The sequence below is a fragment of the Pristiophorus japonicus genome, chromosome 1 (genome assembly GCF_044704955.1).
Source record: "Pristiophorus japonicus isolate sPriJap1 chromosome 1, sPriJap1.hap1, whole genome shotgun sequence".
In the NCBI taxonomy this organism is placed as follows: Eukaryota; Metazoa; Chordata; class Chondrichthyes; family Pristiophoridae; genus Pristiophorus; species Pristiophorus japonicus.
The window spans coordinates 321,877,615-321,900,160 of record NC_091977.1 but is presented as its reverse complement, the minus strand read 5'-3'; the positions used below and the strand labels follow the sequence as shown (position 1 = coordinate 321,900,160).

At 44.2% G+C, this 22,546-nt stretch overlaps 1 protein-coding gene across 2 annotated transcripts in view; it reads right to left on the bottom strand.

Moving 5' to 3' along the window:
* The window catches only part of LOC139272592 (ATPase family AAA domain-containing protein 2-like), a 114,773-nt gene that overhangs the window by 55,898 nt on the left and 36,329 nt on the right, over window positions 1-22,546 (bottom strand). For both annotated transcript variants that reach the window (XM_070888668.1, XM_070888677.1), the window contains exons 10-12: window positions 7,902-8,010; window positions 2,977-3,092; window positions 923-1,097 (exon numbers count right to left, since the gene is read on the bottom strand). In XM_070888668.1, coding sequence (XP_070744769.1) covers window positions 923-1,097; window positions 2,977-3,092; window positions 7,902-8,010 — 400 coding nt within the window. The remainder of the gene's footprint in view (window positions 1-922; window positions 1,098-2,976; window positions 3,093-7,901; window positions 8,011-22,546) is intronic.

Sequence of the window (22,546 nt, the reverse complement as noted above, 5' to 3'; positions counted from 1 at the left end):
ATAAGGATGATGTCAAGGATAAAAAAAAAACAAAGACTTGCATTTATATAGCACCTTTCATGACCATAGGACATCCCAAAACGCTTTACAGCCAATTAAGTACTTTTGAAGTGTAGTCACTTTTTAATGTAGGAAACACGGCAACCAATTTGTTCACAGCATGGTGATAATAACCAGATAATCAATGTTGATTGAGGAACAAATATTGGCCAGGACACTTGGGGTAACGTCCCTGCTGTTCTTCAAAATAGTGCCATGGGATCTTTTACGTCCACCTGAGAGAGCAGACGGGGCCTCGGTTTAACGTCTCCTCCGAAAGATGGCATCTCTAACAGTGCAGCACTCACTCGGTACTGCACGGTGAGCCTGGATTTTTGTGCTCAAGTCCCTGGAATGGGACTTGAACCCACAACCGTCTGACTTAGAGGCAAGAGTGCTACCAGCTGAGCCACAGGTGACACTACAAACTGGGAAATTAGTTATGAGGAGAGGCTGAAGATACTGGGACTATTTCCACTGGACCAGAGAAGGTTAAGATTTAATTGAGGTTTTTTTTTACAAAAAATGAGGGGTTTTGATTGAGTGAATAGGTGGGAAGTCACCGGTGCCCAGTTTCAAGTTGATACAGCTAGCAATGCATGCCCAAACCAGGAGGGCCGAGGTCAGCCCAAATTTAGGCTTTGGACCTTATGTAATCTGTGGAGGTGCAACAGGAGCTCATCCTTTTGCATTAATGGATTTAAAGGCCTCGCCGGTAAGTGCTATCCTAAATGCCCGTAGCGCACTACTGGGTGCAAAAGATCTATTTATTTTTTAATGAGTTAGTTAGCAGCTCAAAAAGCTTGAGACTTTTAAAAAAGAAACATTTAAATGCATAAACATCACAATGTAAAAAACAAAAAGGATAACATTTTCTCATTACCTGATCAAAAAGTAACCTTAGCTGTCGTTCAGATTCTCCTACCCATTTACTGAGGCAGTCTGCACCCTTTCGCATGAAGAAGGACACCCTCCGGTCTCCCTGGCTGCACTCATTGGCCAGGGCTCTGGCAACAAGAGTCTTGCCCGTACCAGGAGGGCCATAAAATAAGCAGCCTCTAAAAATTGAAAGATGAACAACTTTTAAAAATAACTTTTTTTTGTGCACTGAAGTGTTTACAACGGAAGACATTTTAAAGTGACAATTAGTTCAGTTCCAGTAGATTCAGTCCCAACGGTAGCACACCTCCTGTAAGTTAACTGCAGATCATTGCTGACACAATAAGGAAACAACATATGACTCAAACTAGCTTTGCTTACAGTTGAAAGAGAACTAGAGGGAATTAAACATATTTCCCAAAGCTTTTCTTGAACATTTCAACATTATTTCGTTTGTATTTCATTGATTATTCTCTATATCCATATACATCTGTACATGCAGACATTCATTTTGTTACAGATTCCAAATAATTTATAAATGTTGTGTTCTGAGCTGAAGCAGGGTACAGATGCATTTGAAACAATGAAACTCTGAACGACAGGGGTCCGTTTGCTTAACGGACCCTGGTTTCGAGTTTTTTGATGAGGTATCAGAGCGTTGATGAGGGCAATACGGTTGACGTAGTGTACATGGACTTCCAAAAGGCATTTGATAAAGTGCGACTTAATAGGTTTGCCAGCTAAGTTGAAGTCCGTGAAATAAAGGAGACAGTGACAGCATGGATACACAATTGGCTAAGTGACAGGAAAGAGAGTAGGGGTGAACGGTTGCTTTTCGGACTGGAGGAAGGTATACAGTGGTGTTCCCCAGAGGTTGGTACTAGGACCACTGCTTTTCTTGATACTATATATATTAATGACTTGGATGTACAGGGCACAATTTCAAAATTTGCAGACGATACAAAACTTGGAAGTTTAGTGAACAGTGAGAAGGATAGTGATAGACTTCAAGACGACAGACAGGCTGATGAAACGGGCGCACATGTGGCAGATGAAATTTAACGCAGAAAAGTTCAAAGTAATACAGTTTCGTAGGAAGAATGAGAGGAAATATAAACTTTCAAAACGGAATTGGATAAATACCTGAAGGAAAAGAATGTGCAAGGCTACGGGGAAAGGACGAGGAAGTGGGACTTTCTGAAGTGCTCTTGCAGAGAGCTGGCATGGGCTCAATGGACCATTCTATGATTAACAATGAAACCATGTGGCCTTAAAGGGATTCATCTCCAACTCAAAAGCAGAAAAATGCAACATGCTTACTCCGTAAACTTCACCTCATCCAAAACTCTGCTGCCTGTATCCGAACTCCCCAAGTCCTGTTCATCCACCAGCCCAGTGCTCGCTGACTGACATTGGCTGCAATTTTCGGCAACACTTCAAATTTAAAATTCTCATCCTTGGATTCAAATCACTCCCCATCTCTAGAATCTCCTCCAGCCCTACAACCCTCAGAGATCCCCGTGCTGCTCCAATTCTGTCCTCTTGTGCAACCCCAATTTCTATCACCCCACTATTGGTGGCCGTGCTTATAGCTGTATAGGCATTACGTTCTGCAATTCCCTCCCCAAACCTCTCTCTCGCTCTCCTTTAAGACGCTCCTTAAAACTTACCTCTTTGATCAAAGCTTTTAGTCACCTGTCCTAATATCTCCTTATGTGGCTCAGAGTCAAATTTTGTTTGGTAATGCTCCTGTGAAGCGCCTTGGGACACTTTACTACGTTAAAGATGCTATATAAATGCAAGTTGCTGTTACAATGCTGTTGTTCGAATAGAAAAGCATCATCACCTGATTTTCCAAGAGCAACAGAATAGCAAATGTTTTAGCATAGAAATAATCTTGTATCCAGCATTTATTAAAAATTAAAATATAATATACAATTTGTATTTTTTTGTTCTCCTTTAATATACTGACCCCGCATTTCAATTTACCACCTCAATCCCCAATGGACCCATAAAACAGCATTATTTAAATTGATAAGCAAAATGGCCTTCCTGTACCTTGGAGGCTGAATCTTAAACCTCTCAAACACTTCAGGGTAAAGCAATGGAAAAACCACCATCTCCTTCAGTGCAGCAATATGGCTTGAAAGTCCACCCACACTACTGAAACGAACCTAAGAACATATAACAGAAACAAATGCCACTTTTAACAAGTAATACTAATAATTTGTCGACATGCATTTTTCCTACATATGTTTTCCTCCCAAATATCTAAACTGGATTGACATTATCTACATGTCCTTTAAACTTTCCCTATTCATGCTATACAATTTTGAGTACAGTATACCTGCCTTCTTTCACCCACTTTAGACAGCAATGTTAATAAAAAGTGAATCTGACTTGGCTGTTCTGCCAAATAGAACAATGGAAAATTGCAGTTAGAGGCTTCCTTCGTACGAATGCCTCTGACCCGAAAAAAATCCGGAGGAACGTAGGATTCCGGTCTGAGGCGTTCATTCATTGCGCAGCGGACGGGAAGATGTCTTCCACGTACGAACGCATCTGCTGGAATCACGTGGGCCTGGACCACCAATCACTATGCAATATTCTCATTGATTATAACGGGAACTCCATTTGTACGGCCTCCCATTACGATCAATGAGAATAACCACCTAAAAGAAGAAACACAGCACAATAAATTTAAAAAAACACCTCACATATTTAAACTTTATTGAAATTAAATGTTTTAGAAAAAAATATTTGGGGGAATTTTTTTTAATGTGTTTTAATTGGGTTAAAAATAAACTTACCTTAATGGACAGGGTTTTTAAAATATAAAAATGAATGATTCAATTTAATTTTTCTAGGTTTTAAAAGTGTTACACTGGTAAAAGTAAGCTATTACTTACTGCTTTCACCAGGCGGAAAAGTATGAAGGACATTCGCTGGGCATGAGTTGGGAAAATAGCCCAGTCTCTGCTGTGTGAATGTCCTTCCTGTGGGGATGCATACAATCTGTCTAAAGAAATTTTGACAGATTGGAAAAGCCGGTTCTCAGCGCATCGCGCGATGAGAACCGGCTTTGCGAGATCTCGCCAGATGCAGCCGCAATTTTCGGCTCAATGTATTCTACTGGCTGTGGGGATCATGTCATCAAACTTGCCAGAATGCAATAGGATTTGAAAACTGCAGATCTCCATAAACCTATCGGAAGCAAGTGCACAGTAAATCCTTCTTGGCACCTGATAAAACGACGTTTTACAAAACTGGTATTTTATCTGCTTTTATGTGAAATTGACAGCCAGATATTGCATTAAGTGAACAAATGCTGTGTATTACTTGGATAACTGCAACTGAATCAGTTGGCACTGCATGACCGTGCAGAAGAGGAAAGCACTATTGTCAGTATAAAACCTTTTCCATATCTATAAAAGTTTAATGTCTATAATATTACAACGGTGAGCTTTCATTGTTGCTGATTGTTCTGTGTTAACCACATAGAATCTTACACCACAGAAGGAGGCCATTTGGCCCACCGTGCTCTTTGAAAGAGCTATCCAATTAGTCCCATTCCTCCTTCTCCTTTCTCATAGTCCTGCAAAATTTCTCCCCTTCACTTAGATATCCAATTCCCTTTTGAAAGTTATTATTGAATCTGCTTCCACCATCATTTCAGGCAGTGCCTTTCAGATCATAAAAAGATTTCTCCTCATCTCTTTTACCAATTATCTTAAATCTGTCCTCTGCTTACTGACCCTTCTGCCACTGGAAATAGTTTTTCCTATCAAAACCCTTCATGATTTTGAATGCCTCTATTAAATGTCCCCATAATCTTCATAACACTAATCAAAAAAAGTTTTGCATTTCAGATACCTCTAACAAGGATCCCATTAAAACATAAATCAACACAGAACCTGTAGTACAAATCTACAAATCTGTAACCTGGCCAACCAAGGGCAAATTCTAACCTTGGGTGTAAACGTTCAAGAAACTTCCCACAATGAATAAGATTACTGCTTTATATCCAAAGTCCTCTATCCAATGCCAGACAAACTAGAAATTAGAAACACATCTCCCTTCCCCAAGAAAATATGACACCAAACCATGCCAATTGCAACGAGTTATGTTCAGCCATCCTGCAACCAGAATCAAGTTCCAAGGAAGGGATCAAGACAGAGCAACTGAAATTCTTGATGGCTGAGAGTAAAATGCACCATAGAGTATGGTACACAGCCAACCTGGAAGATCTCTGGTTTCAATCCTGCTCTATACCAAGTTAATTCACAGCCGGATTAGCAAAAAGGGACGACAATGAACCTCAGTGTCAATAACCTGGGTGGGTTGCGAGGGGCATAAAGGGGAAGAAGAAAAACAAAAAAAGTCAGTGGGGGGATTCTTGCAACGACCCTTCTGCAGGTGGTGGCAAAGTCAGGAAATGAAGACAATGGAAGAAAAGGAGTCTTGGGTCTTGATCAAAAAATAAATACGGTCACAATTTCCAATGTAAAGGGCACAATGGCCTCTGGGAATTAAATATTTAAGTGGGAAGGATTTCATGTAATACATTTGATGACCCATTCATGCAATTCTTCCTTAACCCAGTAATTAAGGGGAAACATTTCCATTATCCTCGAGCCTGCTCCGTCATTCATAAAGATCATGGCTGATCTTTTACCTCAACTCCACCTTCCCGCCCTATTCCCCGATCCGGAAGTAGCAAGCTTGTTCTAGTTTGGTAACTGAGAAGTTTAAGGAAAGGGCATGACCTCAACCTCACCTATAGCTTCATTGGGATGTCTAATTAAGAGCACAGTGAAAAGTTACAGGGCTCAAGTTTCGGGCTGCGCTGTTCTCCGACCTGATCGCCCGTTTTTCACGCCCGAAAGTGCGCCGAAAAAATACTTACAGATTCTCCGGCTCCCTGCAGGTCCTCTGGAGCTGGGCTGGGCACGGCACAGCACGAGCTATGGGGGGGGGGGGGGGGGGGGGGGGGCGGAGCCAGGTCCCTGCGCTGAAAACAGTGCCGGGACCTCTGCACATGCACGCTACAGTGGGCGCGCTTGAGCAGTAGCTCCAGGCGCCCAAAACTGTGTGGGAGGGGTCCGAAGCACGCAGCCCCTAGCCCTGGCCTAATGGGCTCACTGGGGCGGCATGGATCAGGCTGCATCTCCCATGCCCAGCTCCTGATTCCTCCCTTCAGCGGGCTCTCTCAACCCCCCCCCCCCCCGACTCGACTCCCGCTCCTTCCCCCCCCCCCCCCCCCCCCCCACCGGACTCGACCCAACTCCCGCTCTGCTCCCGGGCCAGACCAGACTCCTCCCGCCACCCCCCCGAACCCAGCCACCTACCTTTAACTCCAGTGCTGGGGGCGGGCCCCGCCCAAAGTCTTGGGCCCATTCAGCCTCCCTCTCCTCCTCCCTCCCTTCCTCCCCTCCCTTCTCCCCCTCCCTCCCTGTCAGAAACACAGACACTGACAGACAGAGAGTGAGAGAGACACACACAGACAGACAGAGAGATAGAGACACTGACAGAGACACACTAGAGGGGGGGGGGGAGATGGGGGCCCGTCCCAGCACGCTATTGGAGGGCTCCCGGTGCTGCAGTCGGTAAGTAGAAAATGTTTTATTTATTGATTTTTACATTTAAAAATTTTTTATTGATTGATTTATTGATATATTTATCATTTATTATTGATGATGGCTCTTTATTTGTAAAACTGAAGTGTTTAATGTTTGTAAACTTCCCTTTAAACCTCCCCCCGCCATTCCCTACGCCTGATTTGTAACCTACGCCTGATTTTCTAAGTATAGTCAAGGTTTTTCTGAGCGTACAAAAATCTACACTTACTCCATTCTAAGTTAGTTTGGAGTAAGTTTTCACTGCCTAAACTTTCAAAACGGGCGTAAGTGGCCGGACACGCCCCCTTTTGAAAAAAAAAAATGTTTCAAACTGAAACTGTTCTAACTGACTAGAACTGGAGCAAACTAAATGTCGAGAATTGCAATTTCTAAGATACTCCATTCTAAACCAGTTGCTCCAAAAAAACAGGAACAACTCAGGCCGAAACTTGGCCCCATAGTTTCAAAATTCTACGGGATCATCAAAACATTGAACTTTACAGTTCTGACTCAACCCTACCAATAAAGATTAAGCCACCACTTTCCTTCAGCTTAACGACCCAATTATCCGAATCTGCAACACAGGGTTCAAGTCAACAATGTGCATGCAGGCTGTAGCCACACAACAGTTTGCTTCTTTGCTTGAAATGCCCACAAATTCTAATGGGCCAACGTGCACATCATCTCACCTATTCAAGAAATTACATTAAGAAACACAAGAAATAGGAGCAGGAGTAGGCCATACGGCCCATCGAGCCTGCTCCACCATTCAATAAGATCATGGCTGATCTTTGACCGCAACTCCACTTTTTTTGCTCATCCCCATATCCCTTGATTCTCAAAGATTCCAAAAATCTATCGATCTCAGCCTTGAATATACTTAAACACTGAACATCCACAGCCAAGATTCTCAACACTCTTCATCTCAGTCATAAATAGTCGAGCTCTTATTCCGAGACTCTGATCCAGAGTTCAAAACCGGAAACTGAAAACCAGCAGACAAAATTGAGGCAATGGGGCTGTGACCTTCTGGGAGAAATCAGTACGTGGCCCTGTGTCAGCAGTTTGAGCTTTGAGGAAACGACAAGAAGTCTCGGCGAACAAGTTATACAACAACTGCAAAACTGCCATCGATGACACAAAACCTTCGTAGTTACTGGTACTTTGGTGCAAATAAAGAAGTGACCATCAAATAGCAATGGATTAATAGCTATTCCCATGATCACATCATATCAAAGTGATTTCTTTCAATTCCTATAGAGCTTTTAACTTGACAACATTTGATGGTTGATCTGCTCCATATTTATTATTAGTGGCAGAAATAATTAAAGATCTGAGGAAGAAGCTCAAATTTCCATAACTTACAGATGTGTCAATTTGCATTGGATCCACATCTGCCAGGCTAGCACCTATTTTCATCCGATCTTTGTGAATTCCTTTCACGTCATCTTTCCTGACATTCAGTGGAAGACATCTAGAAAATATAAAACAATTTTAACAGTGTGATTGTAAACAAAGATATGCTTTCCCCACATTTGTATAAGCACCTCGCGGCGGAGGAACGGCAAATGAAAGAGCGGAGCCCAGAAGAGCCGAGGGCCCCAAGGGCAGCACGGGCCAGCCCACACTACGATGTGTGCACACTCGGTCCATGCAGCAGAGCAGGTTTCCAGTCGCCCTGGTTTACCCTTGCCACGGAATAAAGGCTTAACTCTGTCAAGCCCATGTGGTGGCTGATGTGCAACAGTCACCACACGTTTAAAAAAATCCATGCATAAGCATCTTCCACCCCTCGAGTTCAAGACTGGAATATTGGGTCCTCCATTGAAATATCTATGAACTCATTCCTTTTGGTGTGGAAGCAAGTCTATGATGATGATATGCAACAGTAAACAATTGATTACACAGATAATCTTAGCAAGATGAACTATTCAAATAACATGGCAAAATAGTACACCAGTGAACTACTAGGACAGTGTCTTGTCTATCTTATACTGCTGTAGAGAAGTAGTTTTTTTTTGGGGGGGGGGCGGGGGAAAGGGCAGTACACAAAAGAGAGCCCGTGCTCAAAGCACTCGACTAAATCTCCAAATGCCAATAGTAAGCACGTGTAATTTCTACATTTTAGTTGTACGACTCAGAACAAATGTTATCCAATTCATCATTTTTTGTAATTGAAACATCTGCACTGCATAAATATAAACAGAAAATGCTAGAAATACTCAGCAGGTCAGGCAACATCTGTGGAGAGAGAAAGAGTTTTAATGTTTTTAAAATTCTGAATCATTCTCTCTCCAGATTTAAAGGTATGCAGGGGACTTATGCTTGCGGCAGGTGCTGGAGATTAGAGTTCATCCTCAGATGCTGTCCGACCTGCTGAGCATTTTCAGTTTATATTTCAGATTTCCAGCATCCACAGTATTTTGCCTTTTAATACTGCAAAAATGGCCTTTTGCCCAACGTTGAAAAAAATATGGGCATTCCATGATATATAAAGGCATAAATCAATTGAGCGAAACTGCCAGGTTATTTCGGTCAAGAAGCATTTAAAAGAATGAAAAGAAAAATCCAAGCTGGATGAAGGGGGCAGCAGGGCAAGATCTTGCCATATTAAGGCGGCTTCCATTTAAAGAATAAAGACAAGTGGATCAGGTAAGTATCATCTTTTTTTAAATTCTGTGCATCCTAGATATCTCAGAGTGGTGAGCAAACAGTGTGAATACATGGACAGAGCAGCGTTCAGTAATTCAAAGTTTTTCTTTTCAACAGAGATTAGAAATGGAGGGGTAGATGACACTCAGGATAGATGTGGAATCTAACATATGGTCCATCCTGAATTCAAAGGCATGCAGGAGTCTTGTGATCGCGGCAGGTGCTAGAGAATAGTGTCTTTCGAGTGCAAAACTGTTGAGCTTGAGCACCAACTCTCCACACGCTGCAACATCTGGTGAACAAGCTGTTGCAGGGTCACATGGCCCAGAGGGCAGTCACCCCAGGGTTACAACGCGCAGAGAAAGCAGCAAGACACAAGAGACAATAGGTTCTGGAGCTGTCCAACAGCTACTAGGTTTTGAAAGGCAGGGACAGCAAATGACTTGGGTAGGAGGGAAGGGAAATCAACACTGTAGCAAAATGGGCGATGTGGTACACAAAAGTGTAGAGTGGAAAGGTGCAAAGACAAAGATATTTGTGGAAGATTCCATACTTAGTGAAACAGGCTTCCGATTCAAGATCTGTTTTACACTATCTTCCAAGACGCATTTAACTCCCAATATTGGTTACATCCAAAAGTAAGAAACTGCAAATACTGCAAACTCAAAGTAAGGCAGTTGGTGGGGAAAACAGACAAGTCCTGGGCTTAATTTTCCCCAGTGATTTGTATTGTTTTTTGGGCGCAAGTTAAAAAATTAGTTTCCCCAAGGAATGTGCGCCAGTGTATCTCAGGTACGATTTTTTGGGATAGTTTTTTTTTTGAGTCATGGGGCGTAACCTGATGTCTGCTCCAGTTTTTATCAATGATGAAAGTTTTCCCCTCAAAAATTTCTCCTAGATTGGTGTGCGAGACCAATCCAAAAAGTTCTTCTGGTGAGTTAAGAAAAATCGGCGTAGAAAAGCGCCATTGTTTTTCAGCCAGCGAAGTTTTGGAGGGAGTCAAGAAGACTTAAATATGCATAATAAAGATTAAATTTTTTTAATCTTTGGAAGTTTGTTGGAATTCTGTAAGTTTTCCTATTTTTTATAACTCACACGCCACCACCAAATGTCTGCAAACAGGGCTGGAGGGTCGGAGCGTCGGCCGACACAGGGGTTCGGGGCTCGGCTGCAAAAGAAGCCTGGGGGAGGAGGTCGGGTAGTGTGGAAGGCAATGGGTAGGCAATACAAAGACTGCACTATGCATCAAATATAGCCCGGGTGGGGGGGGTTTCCCGATCACTACGTCTGCTCAGACCTGGGTGTGGTCCATACCGACCTGTGGGGAGAGAGAATAAAGAACCTTGTCCTGCCTGCCTGCCATTTTGAGCTTCTTGCAAAGGTAAAATTTAAGCATGGGGCAATACTGACAATGCCATACCTTGTGCAAGCCTTTTGTCTCCTCCCAGCATGATGGTGCCGAGAGGAGACAACTGATTTGACGTCATCACATGAGGAACCTCAGAGTCCGTAGGGTGATGGACAGGAGGCCTTACCCACGTCGGGTATATCGAGACAGGCATTCATACCCGTAAAGTCCTGTCCCCTCAGTACAGATTCACACGAGGCATGTAGTGAAGTCAAGGGCACTCTGGACCTGTACCTTTATTTCACAGCTCTGGAATGCTGCACTTGCCTGAGACCTGTCCTTATATACCTGTCTCTTGCAAGTGTACCCCTGGTGGTAAGGTATGCTGGTGGTTACAGGTCATATCTTATTACAGTCATGTATAGCATGTTGGGATACAGTTATATATAATAATGTAAGATACATGACAATACCTGCATCTAAGCGATGCAGACTGTCAGAAGGCTGCGGTTTCGCAAATAAGTTGTAACTGAGATCGGAGAGTTGGTAAAAGCAGACCTGCAACCTAGAAGTGTCAGGACTGCTTTGTCAGTTGAAGTGAAGGTTACAGCTGTACTTTCATTCTATGCATCTGGATCGCTCCAGGCCACAACTGGGGATGTGTGCGCCATTTCTCAACATACAACACATGTCTGCAGCCCGGAGGAATGACTATATAAAGTTCCCCATAGCCGCCCAGGCAATGTGTGACAGGGCTGTGGGCTTCATCAGGAATGCATTCCCAAAAGGTACAGAGCTGCATTGATTGTACCCACATCACCTTGCGAACATCTTTGGTGGATTCAGAGATTTATAGGAACAGAAAAGGCTTCCACTCCATTAATGTGCAGCTCATGTGTGACGACATGCATCGCATTATGTCAGTTGATGCAAGATACCCTGGGAGCACCCATGATGCGTTCATCCTACGTGAGCGTTATATCTGCCATGTTTCAGCAGCAGCCAGAATGGCAGAGCTGGCTACTGGGAGACAAAGGGTATGGCCTCGCCACCTGGCTCATGTCGCCCCTATGCGTAACCCGGACGGAAGCATAATAGAGAGGACCAATGGCATCTTGAAACAGCGTTTACAATGCCTGGACCATTCTGGAGGCTACTTGCTATACTCCCGAGATTGTCAGTCAGTTCACTGTTGTGTGTTGAATGCTGCATAACTTAGCTATCATGACGCAGCAGCACATGGTAGTAGAAGACCCACCTGCAGTGAGTGGCTGATGAGGAGGAAGATGCAGATGACATAGAAAATAAGTGCAGGAGTAGGCCCATCGACCCTTCAAGCCTGTACCACCATTTAATAAGATCATGGCTAATCATTCACCCCAGTACCCCTTTCCTGCTTTCTCTCCATACCCCTTGATCCCTTAAGCCATAAGGGCCATATCTAACTCCCTCTTGAATATATTCAATGAACTGATAACAACTCTCTGCGGTAGGGAATTCCACAGGTTAACAACTCTCTGAGTGAAGAAGTTTCTCCTCATTTCAGTCCTAAATGGCCTACCCCTTATCCGAAGACTGTGTCTCCCTGGTTCTGGACTTCCCCAACATCGGGAACATTCTTCCCACATCTAACCTGTCCTGTCCCGTCAGAATCTTATACGTTTCTATGAGATCCCCTCTCATCCTTCTAAACTCCAGTGTATAAAGGCCCAGTTAATCCAGTCTCTCCTCATACGTCAGTCCAGCCATCCCTGGAATCAGTCTGGTGAACCTTCGCTGCACTCCCTCAATAGCAAGAATGTCCTTCCTCAGATTAAGAGACCAAAACTGAACACAATATTCCAGGTGAGGCCTCACCAAGGCCCTGTACAATTGCATCAAGACCTTCCTGCTCCTATACTCAAATCCCCTAGCTATGAAGGCCAACATACCATTTGCCTTCTTTACCACCTGCTGTATCTGCATGCCAACTTTCAATGACTGATGAACCATGACACCCAGGTCTCGTTGCACTTCCCCTTTTCCTAATCTGCCACCATTCAGATAATATTCTGAAGGAGGACAAGGAAATCATGCAACTACCTGAACCTGGAGCACGATGGCAGAGGAGGGCGGCCGTCATGCCCCTTTTAACGATTGCTTGAGCCTTGCGCCAGCAGCTCATCCGTGAACGCTTTGCTGCCTGAAGGCTCAGCGGCAACTATTCCATATGGACCATGTTTGCTGTTTGGACCTGTTCCGTAATGTTGTGTTGATGGAACAAATGGAAATGATTCTTGTTTACTTCAAATGATGTGTTAATAATGGAATAATATAAATGATTCAGTTATAATTTAAAATATATTTTATTTAAAAGTTTAACAAACACCTGTTTGTACTTAGCTTTAATAAACATATTTTGTATCAAACTTTAAAGTTTTCACTTAAGATAACTTACAAACTTGTAAATTTACATAACTTACAAAAAACTTTTAAATTTGAGAACAGTTACAACAGTAACAATAACAACAGCAGCAAAGAAAGGCTGCACCCATCTCTCCTCCACCTTATTTTATTTTAAGCCTGCCCACTCCGCTTGGTCTTGGTGACTCCACCACCCCTGCCCACCACAGGCGGTGGGGCAGCTTTTCTCAGGTTAGTACCAAGCTTATTTCAAACATCTTGGATAATGCGCACTTCTTGATGGGGGGGGTGGGGGGCGAGCAGGCGGTAATGTGGAAGGCCCGGCTTGGGCCTCTTCAGAGGCTGGTCTGGGGATTGGAGTGGGAGAGCCAGTTGATTTTGTCAATGGGCACAGGGTCTGGGTGTGTTCCCTTATTGCAGCAGCTAACTCCAACATTCCCTCCCTCATGTTCGCTGACAGTGCCTCAGCTACCTGGCATGACCTCCCTCATATTGAGCAAGTGTGTCAACTACCTGCAACATTCCCTCCCTTATGTACATTGACATTATCTCAGTCAGCTGAAACATTCCCTCCTTCATATTCTCTGACAGCGATCCCATTTCCAGTGAGTGTTGTTATTTCTCCTAACACCTCATCACCCACCCCACTTACGGTGTCAAGGATTGATCACGTAAGGTCAATGCTCTCCACACTCATGGCCATTATCTGAACCACATCTGCTTGATCCTGCACCTCAGGAGAGCGTGGTCGAGCTCTCCTGCCCCTCCTCACCCTGGGAGTGGCTCGCAGCATCCCAGTGGGACCCGCAGCCTCGGACGGTGGGAAACCATGGAATGTCCCAACACTCAAACCACTACTCAGGGAAGGGGCTAGCACCTCAATGGGTGACACCTGCACCTCCTCTAAAGTCAGTAAAACAGTGGAAGCTTCATCCATCCCCAATCCCCCCCCCCCCCCCCCCATGCTCTTTGTCTGGAAGGTGGGATTGGAAGATGTTCTCCTCTTCAGGCTCATCAGTGTCTGAATCATCTTCTGCATTGTCAGGGTTGGCCTCAAGTTCTGCAAAATATAACAGAACAGACAAATGGTTAACAGCAGAGGGGGCAGGGTGGCATGAGTAGGCACACACAGCGCAGGCAGCAGGCTGATTTGAAGGACCACGATGAATGATAGCACATTGCATCAACCGAAGCGTAGCTGACAGACATCCCTATGAACCGAAGTGCAGTACTTAACATTTAGGAAAGCCAGATTGTGGAATTTGCAGGACTTACCCTCCCTCGAGTGTGGGCCCAGCTTGTGCAGTGGTGGTTGATTTTCTCCAGGCAGGATCCATCAAAGCAGCGACCCTCTCTTCCAAGGGTGTCAGATTTGCCGGGCCTCCTCCTGTTCGAGTTCTTTCTCATTTGTTGTGTGCCACTTTCCTCTGCAAAGATGAAAATACAACTTTTTAAGAGAGGGTGACTTTCTGCTGGTTGGGACATATACAGGTGGTCACATTTACAATTGCAATTCCATTGAAAAATGAAAATATTACTTGCACTAACTATTTGACCAAGGTCCTGCCACTTCTTTTTGCACTGGCCTCCAGACCTCAGGGTGGTCACCATTGCACAGTAATCTTCTGCATGTTGGTTCCAGCGTTTCATTTCTTTGGGTGGAACTTTTATGGGACCTCTGCTGGTGTCCAGCTCGTGCCATCTGCCCTCAATCACAGTAAGTAGTGCCTCCACTTCATCCTGCAAGAAATTCTTGGTCCTTGTGCCACATTGCATCTTGTATTGCAGCTCCGAATTTTCCAATGAGAATTAAAGTTCTCACACACAACTCGCTTTTTAAAAATGGCCAATTGCAGACCGGGAGCTGTACTGCGCATGCCCACCCATAGGAATCATGACAAAAGCGTCCTTTTTTTTCCCATGCATGCGCAGAATGGGCAGCATAGTTTTTTTAGCCAATATATTAGGATAGTATCTTCTTCAAACTCAAAATCCAATTCTAAAAAAGGGCTCTGCCCAAAATATTGACTTGCCTAGTCTCTCCACAGATGCCGACAGACCTTCCATGCTATTCCAGCATTAAATTTTTGTTTCAGATGTGAAACAGAAAAGACCAGAAGATAGTGGACAAAGGTGTCTGACATTTCCCCCACTTTGTTCCATGCCTTGTGGTAGAAATTGTTCATCAGAAACTAATCGGGTCTAGGAAAAGAATCTCGCCAGACAATTGAGATAAGAAGTGTGAGGAAGCAAGATTAGAGTGTGAACTCAAAACACTACAGCTTTGATGACCAATATGGAATTAACAAGACTACTGTTTGCCTTCCAAGGAAAATAGTAACATCCATGGCTTTAAGAATAATAAGCATACTAACTTCCAACCAGTCTTATCCGTGATCAAAAGGTGATTGGGCCCACTAACACAAGGTGTGAATCATTTGGCACCCCTCTAGGGGAACAAAGACATGGCAGACCATTTGAACAAATACTTCGGTTCTGTCTTCACGAAGGAAGACACAAATAGAAACATAGAAAATAGGTGCAGGAGTCGGCCATTCAAGCCTACACTGCCATTCAATAAGTTCATGGCTGAACATGCAACTTCAGTACCCCATTCCTGCTTTCTCGCCATACCCCTTGATCCCCCGAGTCGTAAAGACTACATCTAACTCCTTTTTGAATATATTTAGTGAATTGGCCTCAACAACTTTCTGTGGTAGAGAATTCCACAGGTTCACCACTCTCTGGGCAAAGAAGTTTCTCCTCATCTCGGTCCTAAATGGCTTACCCCTTATCCTTAGACTGTAATCCCTGGTTCTGGACTTCCCCAACATCGGGAACATTCTTCCTGCATCTAACCTGTCTCAACCCATCAGAATTTTAAAAGTTTCTGTGAGATCCCCTTTCATTCTTCTGAACTCGTGAATACAATCCTAGTTGACCCAGTCTTTTTTGATATGTCAGTCCCACCATCCCAGGAACCTTCGCTGCACTCCCTCAATCGCAAGAATGTCCTTCCTCAAGTTAGGAGACCAAAACTGTACACAATACTCCAGGTGTGGCCTCACCAAGGCCCTGTACAACTGTAGTAACACCTCCCTGCCCCTGTACACAAATCCCCTCGCTATGAAGGCCAACATGCCATTTGCTTTCTTAACCGCCTGCTGTACCTGCATGCCAACCTTCAATGATTGATGTACCATGACACCCAGGTCTCATTGCACCTCCCCTTTTCCGAATCTGTCACAATTCAGATAATAGTCTGTCTCTGTTTTTACCACCAAAGTGGAGAACCTCACATTTATCCACATTATACTTCATCTGCCATGCATTTTGCCCACTCACCTAACCTACCCAAGTCACTCTGCAGCCTCAGCATCCTCCTCGCAGCTCACACTGCCACCCAACTTAGTGTCATCCGCAAATTTGGAGATACTACATTTAATCCCCTCGTCTAAATCATTAATGTTCATTGTAAACAGCTGGGGCCCCAGCACAGAACCTTGCGGTACCCCACTAGTCACTGCCTACCATTCTGAAAAGTGCCCATTTACTCCTACGCTTTGTTTCCTGTCTGACAACCAGTTCTCAATCCATGTCAGCACACTACCCCCAATCCCATGTGCTTTAACTTTGCACATTAATCTCTTGTGTGGGACCTTGTCGAAAGCCTTCTGAAAGTCCAAATATACCACCAACTGGTTCTCCCTTGTCCACTCTACTGGAAACATCCTCAAAAAATTCCAGAACCATTCGCATGTACTAGGGGACAGTGGGTCTAGTGAGAAGGAGGAACTGAAGGATATCCTTATTAGGCGGGAAATTGTGTTAGGGAAATTGATGGGATTGAAGGCCGATAAATCCCTGGGGCCTGATAGTCTGCATCCCAGAGTACTTAAGGAAGTGGCCCGAGAAATAGTTGATGCATTGGTGATCATTTTCCAACAGTCTATCGACTCTGGATCAGTTCCTATGGACTGGAGGGTAGCTAATGTAACACCACTTTTTAAAAAGAGAGAGAGAGAAAACAGGGAATTATAGACCGGTTAGCCTGACATCAGTAGTGGGGAAAATGTTGGAATCAATTATTAAAGATGAAATAGCAGCGCATTTGGTTTGCAGTGACAGGATCGGTCCAAGTCAGCATGGATTTATGAAAGGGAAATCATGCTTGATGAATCTTCTAGAATTTTTTGAGGATGTAACTAGCAGAGTGGACAAGGGAGAACCAGTGGATGTGGTGTATTTGGACTTTCAAAAGGCTTTCGACAAGGTCCCGCACAAGAGATTGGTGTGCAAAATCAAAGCACATGGTATTGAGGGTAATGCACTGACGTGGATAGAGAACCGGTTGGCAGACAGGAAGCAGAGAGTCGGGATAAACAGGTCCTTTTCAGAATGGCAGGCAGTGACTAGTGGAGTGCCGCAGGGCTCAGTGCTGGGACCCCAGCTCTTTACAATATACATTAACGAGTTAGATGAAGGAATTGAGTGTAATATCTCCAAGTTTGCAGATGACACTAAACTGGGTGGCGGTGAGCTGGAGGAGGACGCTAAAAGGCTGCAGGATGATTTGGACAGGTTAGGTCAGTGGGAAAATGCGTGGCAGATGCAGTATAATGTGGATAAATGTGAGGTTATCTAAAAACACGAAGGCAGAATATCATTTGATTGGCGGCAGATTAGGAAAAGGGGAGGTGCAACGAGACCTGGGTGTCATGGCTCATCAATCATTGAAAGTTGGCATGCAGGTATAGCAGGCGGTGAAGGCAGCAAATGGTATGTTGGCCTTCATAGATAGGGGATTTGAGTATAGAAGCAGGGAGGTCTTACTGCAGTTGTACAGGGCCTTAGTGAGGCCTCACCTGGAATATTGTGTTCGATTTTGGTCTCCTAATCTGAGGAAGGACGTTCTCGCTATTGAGGGAGTGCAGCGAAGGTTCACCAGACTGATTCCAGGGATGGCTGGACTGTCATATGAGGAGAGACTGGATCAACTGGGCCTTTATTCACTGGAGTTTAGAAGGATGAGAGGGGATCTCATAGAAAGTATAAGATTCTGACGGGACTGGACAGGTTAGATGCGGGAAGAATGTTCCCGATGTTGGGGAAGTCCAGAACCAGGGGACATAGTCTTCGGATAAGGGGTAGGCCATTTAGGACTGAGATGAGGAGAAACTTATTCACTCAGAGTTGTTAACCTGTGGAATTCCCTGCCGCAGAGTGTTGTTGATGCCAGATCATTGGATATATTCCAGAGGGAGTTAGATATGGCCCTTACAGCTCAGGGGTATGGAGAGAAAGCAGGAAAGGGGTACTAAGGGAATGATCAGCCATGATCTGATTGAATGGCAGTGCTGGCTCGAAGGGCCAAATGGCCTACTCCTGCACCTATTTTCTATGTTTCTATGATTGCCCACTTATACTGTAAATGGAGGTACAACAGTTAGCTGTCACATCGGCCATTTCAACAAGATAATGTACCAAGTTAGTGTACTTTTGGCATCAATAAATCTTGGGATTGTTTAAAAAGACTTGGATTTATCATTTACATAAAAGTACTACTATAGTATTGTTCATCTGGATACACACCAAATGGTTTGGATAAAAATTTGAAAAGTGGCTCACAGGAAAGCATATTGCTTGGAGTTCAAGGCAATTTTTTTTTTTTTTTTTAAATCGAGTTTAGATACGACCTTATAACACCTCTCCAAATACTTTGAATTTCAGTGACTTGTGTAAGCAAATTTAAGTTCCATCTGGATCCTACAGGAGTCTAAATGCCAAGGTTCCAACTTCATAGAGTTTTAGAAATTCTATGGAAGAGAGACACTGAGAAGTGTAATATGTGGAGAATGTACAGAAATAAGGGGTTTTAACGGTGTTTTTTTTAAAAAAAAAGATGTAAAAGACTTAATAAAACAATATCCATAATCACTTCTAGGGGATGACAAAAGCATAGGCTTTTCATATTAACAAAATTTAAAAACATCTTGGATTGATACAAAGGTGTTGGCTTGCCAGTAGAGATTTCCCTTTGCCTTGCAACACGACATAAAAAAATAGCACAAAAGTAAAATACCACAGATGCTGTGATCTGAAATAAAAACAGAAAATGCTGGCAATACTCAGCAGGTCAGGCAGCATCTGTGGAAGCAGAGAAACAGAGAGTTAACATTTCCGGTTGATGACCCAAAACGTTAACTCTGTTTTTCTCTCCACAGGTGCTGCCTGACCTGGAGTGTATTTCCAGCATTTTCTGTATACATAAAAAATAGCAGTCAGTCTCCTTCATTTGGTTCGTTCTTTATGGAACGTTCTCTCAACACCCCATCATTTTTATGGCCCCTCAAAGTGATACCTTAACAGTTATTCTTTTCTTGTCATCTGTCCTTCGCTCTCTATTAGCTCGAACAGCGCGAGTCCGGGGTGCGTGGAGAGGCCTATAAAGGCCCAATCGGAGGAGGAGCGGCAGTTCGAGCAGCGCGAGTCCGGGGTGTGTGGAGAGGCCTATAAAGGCCCAACAATCGGTGGAGGAGCGGCAGTTCGAGCAGCGCGAGTCCGGGGTGCGTGGTGAGGCCTATAAGAGGCGTGCTTGTGCAGCTCCAGCCAGGAGAAAAAGCAAAAAAGTAGGAAGAAATCAAAAGGTGACGTCACAGCCAAAGGAGTAAGTGATTGGCGAGTAGATTTTATTTTTTATATCAGTAAGTAACCTGTTAGATTAACTTAAATTGGCGATAACAATGCTAAGGGTTAAGTCATGGCAGGAGAGCTCAGTGACGTGATATGCTCCTCCTGTACCATGTGGGAACTCAGGGACACTTCCGGTGTCCCTGACGACTACATTGCAGGAAGTGTATCCGCCTCCAGCTCCTGACAGACCACGTTGCGGATTTGGAGCTGAGGGTGGATTCACTGGTGCATCCGCGATGCGGAGAATAATGTGAGTAGCACGTGTAGCGAGTTGGTCTTACCGCAGGTGAAGGGTCCACAGCCAGCTAGGGAATGGGAGACCAGCAGGAAGAGCAGCGCAAGGAAGGTAGTGCAGGGGTCCCCTGCGGTCATCCCCCTGCAAAACAGATACACCGCTTTGAGTACTGTTGAGGGGGATGCCTCATCACGGGTGGGCAGCAGCAGCCAAGTTCATGGCACTGTGGCTGGCTCTGTTGCACAGGAGGGCAGGAAAAAGAGTGGGAGAGCGATAGTGATAGGGGATTCAATCGTAAGGGAAACTGATAGGCGTTTCTGCGGCCGCAACCGAGACTCCAGGATGGTATGTTGCCTTCCTGGTGCAAGGGTCAAGGATGTCTCGGAGTGGGTGCAGGACATTCTGAAAAGGGAGGGAGAACAGCCAGTTGTCGTGGTGCACATTGGTACCAACGACATAGGTAAAAAAAAAAAAAGGGATGAGGTCCTACGAGACAAATTTAAGGAGCTAGGAGCTAAATTAAAAGGTAGGACCTCAAAAGTAGTAATCTCGGGATTGCTACCAGTGCCACGTGCTAGTCAGAGTAGGAATCGTAGATGAATACGTGGCTTGAGCAGTGGTGCAGCAGGGAGGGATTCAAATTCCTGGGGCATTGGAACCAGTTCTGGGGGAGGTGGGACCAGTACAAACCGGACGGTCTGCACCTGGGCAGGACCGGAACCAATGTCCTCAGGGGAGTGTTTGCTAGTACTGTTGGGGAGGAGTTAAACTAATATGGCAGGGGGATGGGAACCAATGCAGGGAGACAGAGGGAAACAAAATGGAGACAGAAGCAAAAAAGACAGAAAGGAGATGAGTAAAAGTGGAGGGCAGAGAAACCCCAAGGCAAAAAACAAAAAGGGCCAATGTACAGCAAAATTCTAAAGGGTCAAAGTGTAATAAAAAGGCAAGCCTGAAAGCTCGGTGCCTCAATGCGAGGAGTATTTGGAACCCAGGAGAGAGCTCTGAGCTAGTTATAGTGGGTGAGAGCGCAGATGAACAGAACTCCAAGAAAGAATGCAAAAGGCAGGAGACAACAGAGCAGAGTAGCACTGGGGTAAGTGTAAACCACAAGGTGATAGGAGTGACAATATGTATGAATATAAAGGGGCTGCAGGAGGGGTCAAAACTAAAAATCATGGTTTAAAAACTAGTATTAAAACACTCTACCTAAACGTATGCAGCATTCAAAATAAAGTAAAATGAGTTGACGGCACAAATCATTACAAATGGGTATGATTTGGTGGCCATTACAGAAATGTGGCTGCAGGGTGGCCAAGACTGGGAATTAAACATACAGGGGTATCTGACAATTCAGAAGGATAGACAAGAAGGGAAAGGAGGTGAGGTAGCTGTGTTAATAAAGAATGATATTAGGGCAGTTGAGAGAGATGATATTGGCTCTAATGAACAAAATGTTGAATCATTGTGGGTGGAGATTAGAGATAGTAAGGGGAAAAAGTCACTGGTGGGCATAGTTTATAGGCCCCCAAATAATAACTTCACGGTGGGGCGGACAATAATCAAGGGAATAATAGAGGCATGTGAAAAAGGAACGGCAGTAATCATGGGGGATTTTAACCTACATATCGATTGGTCAAATCAAATCGCACGGGGTAGCCTGGAGGAGGAATTCATAGAATGCATACGGGATTGTTTCTTAGAACAGTATGTTACAGAACCTACAAGGGAGCAAGCTCTCTTAGATCTGTGTAATGAGACAGGAATAATAAACGATCTCCCAGTAAAAGATCCTCTCGGAATGAGTGATCACAGTATGGTTGAATTTGTAATACAGATTGAGGCTGAGGAAGTAGTGTCCCAATCGAGCGTACTATGCTTAAACAAAGGGGACTACAGTGGGATGAGGGCAGTGTTAGCTAAAGTAGACTGGGAACACAGACTAAACGGTGGCACAATTGAGGAACAGTGGAGGACTTTTCAGGAGCTCTTTCATAGTGCTCAACAAAAATATATTCCAGTGAAAAAGAAGGGTGGTGAGAGAAGGGATAACCAGCCGTGGATAACCAAGGAAATAAAGGAGAGTATCAAATTAAAAACCAATGCGTATAAGGTGGCCAAGGTTAGTGGGAAACTAGCAGATTGGGAAAATTTTAAACGACAGCAAAGAATGACTAAGAAAGCAATAAAGAAAGGAAAGATAGATTACGAAAGTAAACTTGCGCAAAACATAAAAACAGATAGTAAAAGCTTTTACCAATATATAAAACGGAAGAGAGTGACTAAAGTAAATGTTGGTCCCTTAGAAGATGAGAAGGGGGATTTAATAATGGGAAATGTGGAAATGGCTGAGACCTTAAACAATTATTTTGCTTCGGTCTTCACAGTGGAAGACACAAAAACCATGCCAAAAATTGCTGGTCACGGGAATGTGGGAAGGGAGGACCTTGAGACAATCACTATCACTAGGGGGGTAGCGATGGACAGGCTAATGGGACTCAAGGTCCCAGGGTATTAAAAGAGATGGCGGAAGTTCCAGCAGATGCATTCGTTATAATCTACCAAAAGTCTCTGGACTCTGGGGAGGTACCAGTGGATTGGAAAGCAGCTAATGTAACACCTCTGTTTAAAAAAGGGGGCAGACAAAAGGCAAGTAACTATAGGCCAGTTAGTTTAACA